At 44.8% G+C, this 13,802-nt stretch overlaps 1 protein-coding gene across 1 annotated transcript in view; it reads left to right on the plus strand.

The window, feature by feature from the left end:
- Positions 1-5,261: 5,261 nt before the first annotated feature.
- The window catches only part of LOC143981418 (uncharacterized), a 33,510-nt gene continuing 24,969 nt past the window's right edge, over positions 5,262-13,802 (plus strand). The window contains exon 1 of the mRNA XM_077479245.1: positions 5,262-6,892. Within this exon, the coding sequence (XP_077335371.1) occupies positions 5,333-6,892 (1,560 nt within the window). The 5' untranslated portion in view covers positions 5,262-5,332. The remainder of the gene's footprint in view (positions 6,893-13,802) is intronic.

Here is a 13,802-nt window from a genome sequence, read left to right on the forward strand (position 1 = left end):
AGGGTGAGGAATGGAAAACAACATTTAATACTAGGACCAGATACTACGAATACCTTGTAATGCCCTTTGGTCTGTGCCACGCTTGTGCAGTTTTTCAATAATTTATTAAAGATGTCCTCTGAGATATGCTGCAGCAATGTGTGATGGTTTTCCTTGACGATATTCTCATGTATTCTAAATCCCTAGAGAACCCCCACATAGACGTCTCCCATGTACTACAGAGGTTGAGAGAGAACAACCTGTACGGCAAGTTGGAAAAGTATGAGTTCCATCATGAACAGGTTAAATTTTGAAGTTATGTTTTATCTACTTCCGGGGTTTTGATGGACCCAGAGAAACTATATGCAGTCTTAAGCCCCATACACACTATCAGATTTTCTGCTGAATTTTTCCTTCAGATTTACCAAAACCATATAATATGAGGTCAGACCTTAGGAGTTTCAATGTGTATGCAATAAGGCAGGCCCTTGCACTACATGGTTTTGGTAAATCTGAAGGAAAAACTCAGCAGAAAATCTGATAGTGTGTGTGGGGCTTCATAGTGGCCTGGACCCATAGGTCTACACCCTCTACAATGTTTTCTAGGCTCTGCCAATTATTATGGGAAAAGCATTTGTCATTTGACTAATGGCTGGAACCGACTGCAATCATGAGAAGGAAGTGTCACCAGCACACCAGGACAGGGCTGGACTGGGACAGATATTTGGCCCTGGACTTCATCCAGACCGGCCCATTTACATTTTGAGTGTCCCATCAGCACCCCCTTACAACAGAGTGTCCCATCACCAGCCCCCTTACATCAGAGTGTCCCATGAGCAGCCCCTTACATCAGAGTGTCCCATCAGCACCCCCTTACATCAGAGTGGCCCATCACCAGCCCCCTTACATCAGAGTGTCCCATCAGCACCCCCTTACATCAGAGTGGCCCATCACCAGACCCCTTAAATCAGAGTGTCCCATCAGCACCCCTTACATCAGAGTGGCCCATCACCAGCCCCCTTACATCAGAGTGGCCCACTGAGCCATCGGCCCACCGGGAAACTCCCGGTAGTCCCAATGGCCAGTACATGCCTGCACCAGGATCTCCAAAATTGGGTCCAAAACTTTAATCACATATTTTTAAATAAAAAATAGAAGCAATGTTTCGGAGCCCTGCTGGCTTTTCTGGGGCACAAGCAGCACCGGCGGCAGGGGGGCCCGACTAGAGGAGGTTCCTGGCCGCTCTGTGTGCAATTTCATTGCACAGAATAGTTAAAGAGGAGGGCCGTTTAAAAAAAATAAATAAAATTAAAAGTCAGCAGCTGCAAACTGCAGCTGCTGACTTAATAAGCCAACTTACCTGTCCAGGGCGCCCGCGATGTCGGCCGCCTGAGGCCGACCCGTCCCTCGGCTCTCGGGTCCAGGCGCCGCCATTCCTTCTAAGGGAGACAGGCAGTGGAGCCTTGCGGCTTCACTGCCCGTTTCCTACTGCGCATGCGCGAGTCGTGCAGCGCTTTGTGAATGGGACGCGCTGTGTTCTGGGACACACAGTTCCCAGAACACAGCGCGACCCATTACCCAGAAGACAACGCGACGAGGGAGAAGAAAGAAGATCTCCGCGGAGGAGGAAGAGGAAGATTAGGATTACGTGCCTAGCAACAGGCATTTCTGGTAAGTAAAAAAAAAATTTTTTTTCATTTTTTTTTTTTTTTTAGATTTTTTTGTAATTTTTAATATATTTTTTTTTTCCAGGGTGGCCCTCCACTTTAAGTATAGACATGTTTGTCCTTTTTTCTTTTTCTTTTAATTACCTTTACAACCCCTTTGAATGGTTTAATTGTACATGTTTTAATTAAGAACAATGACAAATTATCAGCAACCAACAAGGCACAAATAATGCATTAAAACCAATTACATGAAACATCTCAGAACCCAATACAAACATCATATAAATAAAGCACCCAAAAAAATCCCATAGTAAACAATTGTTATTGCACTTGAAGTGGACACAATCTTGGAGAACATAAAGGAAAAGTGGATCCATGATTACACAAGGAAAAATATCTCTATTTTTTTATAGAGAAACATAATTATTTTTATTTATAATTAAGATAATGTCCTGTAATCATGGACATGCCTAACATAATTTGTTGTCCTGGCTTCTACAAGGGGAAGAACATTCCCATTCTAATATTCTTTTTATATCCTTTATCTTCTTAAACATTCTTCTGTATCCTGATTTAGAGAACAAAAAATCTAGAAAATGTGATAAAGAAGAACATTGATATTCCACAAAGTATTGCGTTATTTATCATAATATTTAGACATAAAACCAAAAAAATCCAAAAAGTGCCAATGCCACATTCACACGGTTTATATTTTTGGTCACAGGCAGATTCACTACGATTCTGTCCTGACATCTAGCGCAGGTCAATATGTGGCCTCATGGCAGCCGCGCCTGTGCGCCAAGGAGCCGCAGATTTTCTTGCAACAGCGCCCGCAGTGCTGTGCCGGGAGTGCGTGTTGGCTCATCAAAAACTCCTGATAGGTGCTTGCCCTTAAACATGAACTACGTGACAGTCTACCAAAAAATCACCCCAAAAAACATAAAGACGCTCTTGCTTGACAGTTAAGCACTTGCAATTCAACACAAGCAACATTTCGTAACTTAACCCCTTCAATACCGGGGGGGGCACTTATACACCTTCCTGCCCAGACCAATTTTCAGCTTTCAGCGCTGTCGCACTTTGAATGACAATTGCGCGGTCATGCTACACTGTACCCAAACTACATGTTTATCATTTTGTTCCCACAAATAGAGATTTCTTTTGGTGGTATTTGATCACCTCTGGGATTTTTATTTTCTGCTAAACAAATAAAAAAATGACTGAAAATTTAGAAAAATAAAAGTTTTTTTGTTTCTGTTTCAAAATCTTGTAAATAAGTTTCCTCCTTCACTGATGGGCACTGACGGGGTTGCACTGAGGGGCACTGTTGAAGTAGCACCAACGAGGTGGCACTGATGATGGGTACTAATATGCGGCGCCAATGTGGCACTGATAGTCGGCAGTGATATGCAGCACTGATGGGTACATATAGGTGGCACTGAAAGGCAGCTTGGATGGGCACTGATAGGCGGTACAAATGGCCACTGATATTCACCACTGATGTACACTAATTGACGGTACAGTACGTATGGTACTCAATGCTTCTCCACATCCGTCTTTCCCTCTTCTAATGTTGGGAGGTACAGTGGTGTGAAAAAAGTGTTTGCCCCCTTCCTCATTTCCTGTTCCTTTGCATGTTTGTCACACTTAAGTGTTTCGGAACATCAAACCAATTTAAACAATAGTCGAGGACAACACAAGTAAACACAAAATGCAATTTGTAAATGAAGGTGTTTATTATTAAAGGTGAAAAAAAATCCAAACCATCATGGCCCTGTGTGAAAAAGTGATTGCCCCCCTTGTTAAAACATACTATAACTGTGGTTGTCCACACCTGAGTTCAATTTCTCTAGCCACACCCAGGCCTGATTATTGCCACACCTGTTCACAATCAAGGCATCACTTAAATAGGAGCTGCTTGACACAGTAAGGTCCACCATAAGATCCTTAAAAGCTACACATCATGCCGAGACCCAAAGAAATTCAGGAACAATTGAGAAAGAAAGTAATTGACCCAAAATTACCCCAAGAGTGCAGCAACGACTCATCCAAGAGGTCACAAAAGACCCCACAACAACGTCCAAGGAACTGCAGGCCTCACTTGCCTCAGTTAAGGTCAGCGTTCATGCCTCCACCATCAGGAAAAGACTGGGCAAAAATGGCCTGCATGGCAGAGTTCCAAGGAGAAAACCACTGCTGAGCAAAAAGAACATCAAAGCTCGTCTCAATTTCTCCACAACACATCTTGATGATCCCCAAAACTTTTGGGACAACATTCTGTGGACCGATGAGACAAAAGTGGAAGGCCGCGTACACACGCGCGGACTGTTCGGCCAACTTTGTCCATCCAACAGTTTGAGCGAACAGTCCGCTCAAACTTAGCATGGACGGACATGGCCACACACGACGAACGAACAGTTTGCTGAAACCGTGCGCGATGACGTGAACGGCACGTACGACGGGACGCAAAATACGACGTCCTATACACTGCATTATAACTTTCGGCTTGAAAATCCTTTCTGAGCATGCGCGGAACTTAGTTTGACGAACAAGCCTACACACGGGCGGACTGTTCGTTGAAACAAGGTTTCAGCGGACAGTTTTTCGGAATTTCCGAAAAACCTTGTCCGTCCAACTGTCCGCTGAAACTGTCCGCTGAAAGCCCACACACGAGCGGACTGTCCGCCCAAACACTGTTCAGCGGACAAAGTTGGGCCAACAGTCCGCGCGTGTGTACGCGGCCGAACTCTTTGGAAGGTGTGTGTCCAAGTATATCTGGCGTAGAAGGAACACTGCATTTCAGAAAAAGAACATTATACCAACAGTAAAATATGGTGGTGGTAGTGTGATGGTCTGGGGCTGTTTTGCTGCTTCAGGACCTGGAAGACTTGCCGTGATAAAAGGAACTATGAATTCTGCTGTCTACCAAGAGATCCTGAAGGAGAATGTCCGACCATCTGTTCGTGTACTCAAGCTGAAAGGAACTTGGGTTCTGCAGCAGGACAATGATCCTAAACACACCAGCAAGTCCACCACCGAATGGCTGAAGAAAAACAAAATGAAGACTTTGGAGTGGCCTAGCCAAAGTCCTGACCTGAATCCTATTGAGATGTTGTGGTATGACCTTAAAAAGGCTGTTCATGCTCGAAAACCCTCTAATGTAACTGAATTAGGACAATTCTGCAAAGATGAGTGGGCCAAAATTCCTCCAGGACGCTGTAAAAGCCTCATTGCACGTTATCGCAAACGCTTGGTTGCAGTTGTTGCTGCTAAGGGTGGCCCAACCAGTTATTAGGTTTAGGGGGCAATCACTTTTTCACACAGGGCCATGATGGTTTGGATTTTTTTTCACCTTTAATAATAAACACCTTCATTTACAAATTGCATTTTGTGTTTACTTGTGTTGTCCTTGACTATTGTTTAAATTGGTTTGATGTTCCGAAACACTTAAGTGTGACAAACATGCAAAGGAACAGGAAATGAGGAAGGGGGCAAACACTTTTTCACACCACTGTATAATTCTCATTACTACTGCAAAACTTATCTCCTCCCTTCTGTACTCTGATCTCTGTGCCCTATAATCTTCATCCAGCCTCACCCTGTGTAGGAGGACGTCACCCCTCCCCCATCCACATTCCTCTCCAGAGTCAGAGACGTTCAGTTTAGTCTCTCTTCTGCTGTCAGCGATGGCGTCTGGTGATCTGAGAGCTGAACTGAAATGTTCCATCTGTCTGAACATTTATACCGATCCTGTAATGCTGAGATGTGGTCACAACTTCTGCCGGGTCTGTATTGATCGTGCGCTGGATACACAGGAGGGGTCTGGAGGATATTCCTGTCCTGTATGCAGAAAAAGTTTCAGGAGTCGTTCTGCACTGCAGAGGAACATAACACTACGTAACATAGCAGAGACTTTCCTGTCTCCTCAGTCAGATCGGGAGAAGTCCGGGGTCTTCTGTACTTACTGTGTGGACTCTCCTGTACCTGCTGTTAGATCCTGTCTGCACTGTGAGGTTTCTCTGTGTGATAAACACCTGAGAGTCCACAAAAAGTCCCCAGAACACGTCTTATGTGACCCCACCTTGTCCATGGAGAGCAGGAAATGCTCCGTCCATAAGAAGATCCTGGTGTATTACTGCACTGAGGATGAGACCTGTATCTGTATTTCTTGTTGTATGATTGGAGAACATAAAGGACATAAGATGAAGTCACTGGATGAGGCTTCTGAGAAGAAGAAGGAGCCACTGAGGAATGTTCTGCAGAAACTTCTGACAAAGAGAGAGAAGACGGAGGAAAGAGTCCAGAGTCTGCAGGAACACCGGAGGAAAGTAGAAGAAGAAGCAGCCGGTGACACCGAGAGAGTCACTGCCCTGTTTAGAGATCTCAGGAGACGTCTGGAAGACCTGGAGAAGAGAGCCCTGAGGGAAATCTCCGGGAGGGCAGAGCGGATCTCCATCTCCATCCGGGATCTGGAAATAAAGAAGGAGGAGCTGTCCAGGAAGTTGCGTCACATTGAGGAGCTGTGTAACGTGACGGATCCACTGACTGTCTTACAGGAATCAGACACAGGTGACTTGTGTGATACTGAGGATGGAGATAATGAGGACAGAGAGAGACATGAGGAGCTCCTCCATGATGGAGGGGGTCTGGATGTGGCGGGGGTCTTACAGAAAGGTTTATCTGATATAATAACAGAGGTAAATGTATACTTCCCTATACAGCGAGCTGCAGACATATTACTGGATGTAAACACAGCTCATAATTATCTACAGATATCAGATGACAGGAAAACCGTATCCATGGCAGATATAGAGCAGAATTACCCAGAAACACCAGAGAGATTTCGGAGTCCTCAGGTGTTGAGCAGTCGGAGTTTCTCCTCAGGGAGACATTACTGGGAAGTGGATGTCGGGGGGGCAGATGGATGGAGAGTCGGGATGTGTTACCCCAGTATGGAGAGGAGAGGGGGGGAGTCATTGATTGGAAGGAATAAGAAGTCCTGGGGATTGGAGAGGGATAATAATCAGTATAAGGTGACACATGACAGGGAAATGATCCTCTTACCCCCCAATCCCTCCAGTAACAGAGTCAGGATATATCTGGATTATGAGGCCGGGCGGATCTCCTTTTATGATCTGGGTGACCCGATCCGACACCTCCACACCTTCACCACCACCTTCACTGAGCCCCTCCATGCTGGGATATATGTATGGAGAGGTTGTATAAAGATATGTGGGGGGAGGCGGGAGATGTGAGAACTGCGCCCACAGTCTGGTGATGTCACACAAAGCATTGGAATTCATTTATCGGGTAACTCCACTTTTGTTGAGAAATAAACATTCCCCTCGGGGTGATCTCTGTACATTGTAAGGATCAGAACAACCTTTGCTGTAGATTCACACCTTTTGCAATTCTGAAAAAAAATCCCTGTTTGTTCCTTTCTGCCTCTGTCCTGAGTGGGTCTAATGGGCGGGGTTTCTTAATGATCAGTTAGCTGTGCACCTGCAGGGCTCTAATGAGGAAAGTGGTGGGGTCTGCATCCCTTTAGATGTGATTTCCTATTGGAAGTATCTCTTCCAAAAATTACATTTGTGTTGCAGGGGATGCCTGAAATCTGACTTGTATCTTAGTGCAGACTTGTGGGGAAATCAGTCAGCCAATCATACAAGTAGGAAATTATGTTGCTGAGGGGTGTGGTCAGCACACTCTCTGTGTACACAGCACCTCCAGGTGGCCATTGTATTTACAGAAAATTACAGATTAAAAAGAAAAGGCCATTTTTAATAACATTCAATTACAATATGACTTGTGTCCCGATTGTATGCACTGGATTATTTTTTCTTTATTTGATGTCCCCCCCCCAACAAAAGTGAAGTCACCCTTTACTATTCATCCAATAGTATACAGCAGTGGGCGGGGCTTCAGTCTCCGGAAGGTGTTTCTACTATAAATAAATGTGAGATTTCTTATTGATGGCTGTGATTGGGTAGAATATCTGTCCAATTACTGGAGTAAAGCCGGATGCACACTATACAACTTCTGTTGTATGATTTCCCTTCAACTACGTAGTACAAGGGCCTTCCTGATTGGATAAAAATGAAAAGTGTTTAGGTGTGACCTCATATTATACGGTTTTGGAAAATCTAAAGTAAAAAATCTACAGAAGATTGTATAGTGTGTGTCCAGCTTTAGGCCTGATTCACATCAATGCCATTTTTAGTGCTTTTTTTGCATTTTGCAGATTTGCACTACAGAACGTCTTCCATAGGAATCCATGTTATATGGACTGTAGTGCAAATCTACAAAATTTAAAAAAGATCCATGACCAGGATCAGACATGGGGGGAGGGGTATGGTCACTGTGATGGGATGAATGGGGTCACCTCTCCTCTCTCTCCTCCTTGCCCCTCCCTCTCCTCCCTGCCCCCCCTCTTTCTCCTCCCTGCCCCTCCCTCTCTCCTTCCTGCCCCTCCCTCTCCTCCCTGCCCCTCCTCTCTCTTCTCCCTGCCCCTCCCCCTCGTCTCATCCTCCCTGCTTCACCCCCTCCTCTCTCTCATCCCTACCCCTCCCCTTCTCTCTCACCCCTCCCCCTCCTCTCTCCACCCTGCCCCCCTTCTTCTCTCTCCTCCCTAGCCGTCCCCTCCTCTCTCTTTCTCCTCCCTGCCCCTCCCCATCCTCTCTCACCTCCCTCTCTCTCCTCCCTGCCCCCCTTCCTCTCTCTCCTCCCTGCCCCTCCCCATCCTCTCTCTCCTCCCTGCCCCACCCCCTCCTCTCTCCTCCCTGCCCCATAATTTCTCTCCTCCCTGCCTCTCGCCCTCCTCATCTCTCTCCTCCCTGTCCCTCCCCCCTGCCCCTCCCCTTCCTCTCTCTCCTCCCTTCCCCTCCTCTCTCTCTCCTCCCTTCCTCTCTCCTCTCTCTCCTCCCTACCCCTCCCCTTCTTCTCTCTCCCCCAACTCTCTCTCCTCCCTGCCCCCTTCTTCTCTCTCTTCCCTAGCCCTCCCCCTCCTCTCTCTTTCTCCTCCCTGCCCCTCCCCATCCTCTCTCTCCTCCCTCTCTCTCCTCCCTAGCCACCCCTCTCCTCTCTCCTCCCTGCCCCCTTCCTCTCTCTCCTCCCTGCCCCACCCCCTCCTCTCTCCTCCCTGCCCCTCCCCTTCCTCTTTCTCCTCCCTGCCCCTCCCCCTCCTCCCTTCTCTCTCTCCTCCCTTCTCCCCTTTTTTCTCTTCTCCCTGCTCATCCCCCTTTCTGTTCTCCCTGCCCCTCCCTCTCCTTCCTGCCCTCCCCTTCCTCTCTCTCCTCCCTGCCCCTCCCACGCCTTTCTCTCCTTCTTGCCCCTCCCTGTCCCTCCCCCACATGTGGTCCCTCTGTGCGTGGTGGCAGCCTGTCAGGTTTTTACTTCTATCTGGGGCTCCATTAGAGAGATTTCTCCTAATTTCTTGTCCCGGTGACAACATTTATCTAGACAGGAAATGTGGGAACTTTCCACCAGGAACACAGACTGACATAAGAATGATCTGTTTAGTATAATAAGGAAGGGGGAGGTTTGGAGTCCCTGTCAGGTTTTTATATGTCTGTGTCCCATTGTCACCAGGACAGGAAGTGAGGGGAAATCTCTCTAAGGGAGCCCCGGTCTCCCCCTCCTCACCCTCCCCCACCAGAGAAGACGATATTCTACAGAGACACGTCATACATTAGTCTAGTAATATGTAGAATAGACGGGAAGAGGGTGAGAGCGGGGAACATGCTGATCACTAATATACATCACAGTGCTGCCTGCAGTCACACCCTCTGATTGGCTACTCCGGGTCTCACACTCTGCAGTACTGTCCACCATCCACCGCATTACCACTTCCCACCTGTAGGACTTCATATGACATCCTGGACTTTCAGGGGTTGTAGCTGCAGCTACAGTCATCATCCCGGTATCTTTCTTTTCAGCCGGTGATTTCCTGTCATGTAAAAGTCATCCTAGTGACTGATTAGCTGCTAGATTGCTTTTACAGGCAGCGAAAGGGGACATCCCCTCCCCCCTCCCCTCCCGCTGCCTCTCCAGGCTCTCCTATGTGATCGGGGAGCCCGGTACTCAACCCGACAATTCCCCCGAGTTTCCATAGAGCTGGCTGTGGACTGGATGGTCCCGGCCATCTCTATGGTCCTGGGAGGCTGGAAGTGATGTTGTGATGTCACTTCCTGTTCTAGAAGATGTAAACACCCCCATTTTTTTTCCCTGGATGAGTATATCTCATACTTTCCAGGGTAGAGGAGAGATCTGAGGTCTTATAGGCCCAACATCTCTCCATAAAGAGGACCTGTCGTGTCTTATTTCTACCACAAGGGATTTCCTGTTATAGCAATAAAAGTGATAAAAAAATAAATAAATACATAAATAAAGGTACAGTTTAAAAAAAATAAAAAAATAATAATACATATTTTTTTGTGTCCCCACCCCCCTGTGCTCACACCCTTATGTAAGTTGCGTCCATATATGTAAATGGTGATTGCCCCACACATGTGAGATATCACCACAAACCTTATAGTGAGAGCAATAATTCTATCACCAGATCTCCTCTGTAACTCTAAACTGGTAACCTGTAAAAAGAAAAATAATCATGGAGATTAAGTATTGTAGTTTAGCGCCATTTTACGAGTGTGCGCAATTTGGAAGTTTGACATGTTTGTTATCTATTTACTCAGCGTAACATTATCTTTTATACTATACCAAAAATTGGGTTATTGATTGTTTGTTTTTTTGCATTAAAATTAATTAAAGTGTCTTTTTCCCAAACAATTTGTGTTTAAAAAAATGCAGTGTAAATACCGTGTGACATAAAAAAAAATTGTAACAACTGTCATTTTATTCTGTAGGGCCTTATATGTATGTGTGTGTTTTTATATTATAGTTCTTCTCTTTATAGTACTTGGCAGTGTTACAGATATCTATGGAAGGAGGTTCCTTATCACAGTGGTTCTCAACCTCAGTCCTCAACTCCCCCCAACAGGCCATGTTTGCAGGTTTTCCTTTATCTTGCACAGGTGCTTTAATGTGGATGTAAACCCGATTCATGAAATGTGAGATGGGCACATATAGCTGCAGTGTTTTCTTATCTCTCGTCAAAGCACTGAGTCCATTGGCTTTCTCCTGCTCCATTCTTCTGTTATCAGCCTGACAAGTTCTCAGAGACAGGAGATAAAAGCAGCCTGAAATTTGTGTCTTGGGAGGTTGCTATAAATAGATCAGCAGAGAGCTTGCCTTCTTCCAGCATAGCTCTGCACAATACTTCCTTCCTTTGCCAATGTTGAGTAGGGGGTGTGTGCCTTTCCTCCAATCAGCTGTCTTGGATGTGTGCCCAGACTTCACTCTCAGTGCTGAACAGGTAGAGAAAATCTGTAAGAAGATGTGAACTTTGTAAAGAATATATAAAGCTGAAGACAGCAGATATACCTGTAATACTTATATAGGGAGATGTGTTTAATCTCTGTGCATCATCTGAAGCTATTCACATCACTGGGTATATGGAGGGTTCACATCCACTTTATATCACAGTCAATGGCTTGGTATATTGGATAGCTATTTTATCTAAGAGAAATTTCCAAAACATGGGGTGTAGGGGGTATTTGAGGACCGGGATGAGAACCACTGCCTTATAGAATTTCTAGGAATGACAAGGATAATCATTGAGGGTGAGGGGTTTTGGTCTCCCCCAATGGATTCTCCTATCATGGTGTAGCAGCTCCAATGGTGGTTTCCAGGTTTCTGTAACCAAAGCAACAGCACTCTTTGTTGTATACAAATGTCGTTTTTTTCTTGAAACATTTTGTAGTGTTGATTCTGAAACAATCCTCCATTAATTTTCTCCCTGAAGAAGCGGGTGACAATCCAGGAAACGTGTTGAGTTCAATCATAGAATATAAAAGTGGGACACATTTGTACAAATTAATTTGTGAAGGTGGAGATGACCATAAGTTCTGGAAATGGATAAATGATGTACAAATTATCTATGGCATATGGAGGTTATTTGAATGTATCGTTCTCAATGAATTTTTAACTTCATATTTTTTTCTGCAATAAAGTATTTGAAATTTTAATATATTTTGTGTGAGTTACGCCTCAAAAATCCTGCTATTCAATTGACACATTCTCTATATACATTGCCAATCTGGAGAGACACATTCTCTCCGCAGTGCCAAGAGCCTGAGCCACCATGAGCCTCTTGTGTGTTGGGATCTGGACAATGGCAGACCCATCGCTGGGGTGTCTGTGCCCACACCAGGGTCCAAAGGACTGAGAGGCTGAGAGGTCTCCTGCCATGCCAAAACCCAAGGCTGGAGAGACCTGTTGCCATGTGAGTGTCTATACCTGAGCTGAGAGATTGAGCTGCCGGGACCTGACTTCAGAGATCTGCAGACTGCCAAATGATCTGGACCAGATTTCTGTGTACCAGGAGGGGTGAGCTGACCATCCGTGTTTATCCCAAAACAGTTCAGGCAATAGGGATTTCTCTTTGTTCAGCAGATCACTAGCCATCTACTGCACACTCTAAAAGAGACAGCAACACATACACCACCTACAGAAGGGTCCCAATGAAAGCTGGCCAACACTAACAATTAGGTGCCAATACTTTATAGTCATCTGCAGGGGTACCCCATTGCCAGGAATGTATAGCCATCTACTGCACACTCTAAAAGAGACAGCAACACCTGCACCACCTACAGAAGGGCCCCAATGAAAGCTTTCCAGCACTATTAGGCACCAATTCTTTACAGACACCTGCAGGGGTACCCCATTGTCAGGAACAAATATACCCACCCACTATTGGGGCTGTATTCTTGGTGCACACATGAGGACCTTTATTTTCTTGGTTTAGGTGATGCTAATACTTTAACTCTGTTTGCATCAGTTGTAATTTGGTATAACAATGCTACAGTTAAAGTTATTGCCAGGTCATCACCCAGTTATCTAGTACAGAATCTTTAACCCCTTCCGCCCAGCATATTGTAATATGACGGCCTGGGCTAGAGCCCTACTCTTCTGGGAGGATATCCTATGATGTCCTCCTAGGATCGCACCTCGTGCACACCCCACAGGCCGCACTCCGGCATGATCTGTCACCTGCAGTGTCTAACGACAGATCACTCTATTGGCCTGCTGCCAGTACCATGTGATCACAGTGGCCAATCACAGCAGATCACATAACAATTGTACACGATAAAATACATTGTTTCATACCACTCACTGTGTACAATTGAGATGAGCTCTGCGATTAGTCCCATTGATTATATGGTACAGACAGGGCCAATCACAGCTAGTCATAATAGTAAACACTGAATTAATAGTTTTCATTCAGAAAAATGGTTGCTTATAACTGTACAATTCACAATTATAAGCAATCATAGTGTTTAAAAAGAAATACAAATCCTGATCACCTAGCCAGAGTAGGTAACACTTTATTGCTCTAGTCACTGTTTGTAAAAAATAAAATAAAAAATTGTATAAAAAAATAAAAGAATATAAAAAAAAAATGAAAAATAATTACTTGTCTTTAATTTCTTACTGTCACCAGTCAGTGTCCCTGATGATCACCACCACACCAGTTATATGATGACGCTCTACTGCTCTGCCAGTATGTAAAAAATTGTGCAAAATGTTTTTTTTTTTAGTTTCTTCATTTTCCAAAAAATTGTGACAACAAAACTTCAAAAAACTTGCCATGACTCTTACTAAATACATTGAACTGTCTAATTTTCAAAAAGCGGTCATTTGGGGGGTAATTGCACTGTCCTGTGTTTTCAAGAAACGAGATCGGCCATCAGCACATCAGGATTGATCAATTTTTCAGATACAGTGCCTTGAAAAAGTATGCATACCCCTTTTCCACATGTCATGTTACAACCTAAAACGTAAATGTATTTTATTGGTATTTTATGTGACAGACCAACACAAAGTGGCACATAATTGTGAAGTGGAAGGAAAATGATAAATGATACAAATAAATATGTGAAAAGTGTGGGGGGAGGTATTTGTATTCAGCCCCATTTACTCTGATACCCCTAAATAAAATCTAGTGGAACCAATTGCCTTCAGAAGTCACTTAATTAGTAAATCTAGTCCATCGATCATGTGTCATTTAATCTCAGTATAAATACTTCTGTTCTGTAAAGC

The sequence above is a fragment of the Lithobates pipiens genome, unplaced genomic scaffold (assembly GCF_037356315.1).
Source record: "Lithobates pipiens isolate NorthernLeopardFrog02 unplaced genomic scaffold, aLitPip1_a1.2 Scaffold_157, whole genome shotgun sequence".
NCBI lineage: Eukaryota > Metazoa > Chordata > Amphibia > Anura > Ranidae > Lithobates > Lithobates pipiens.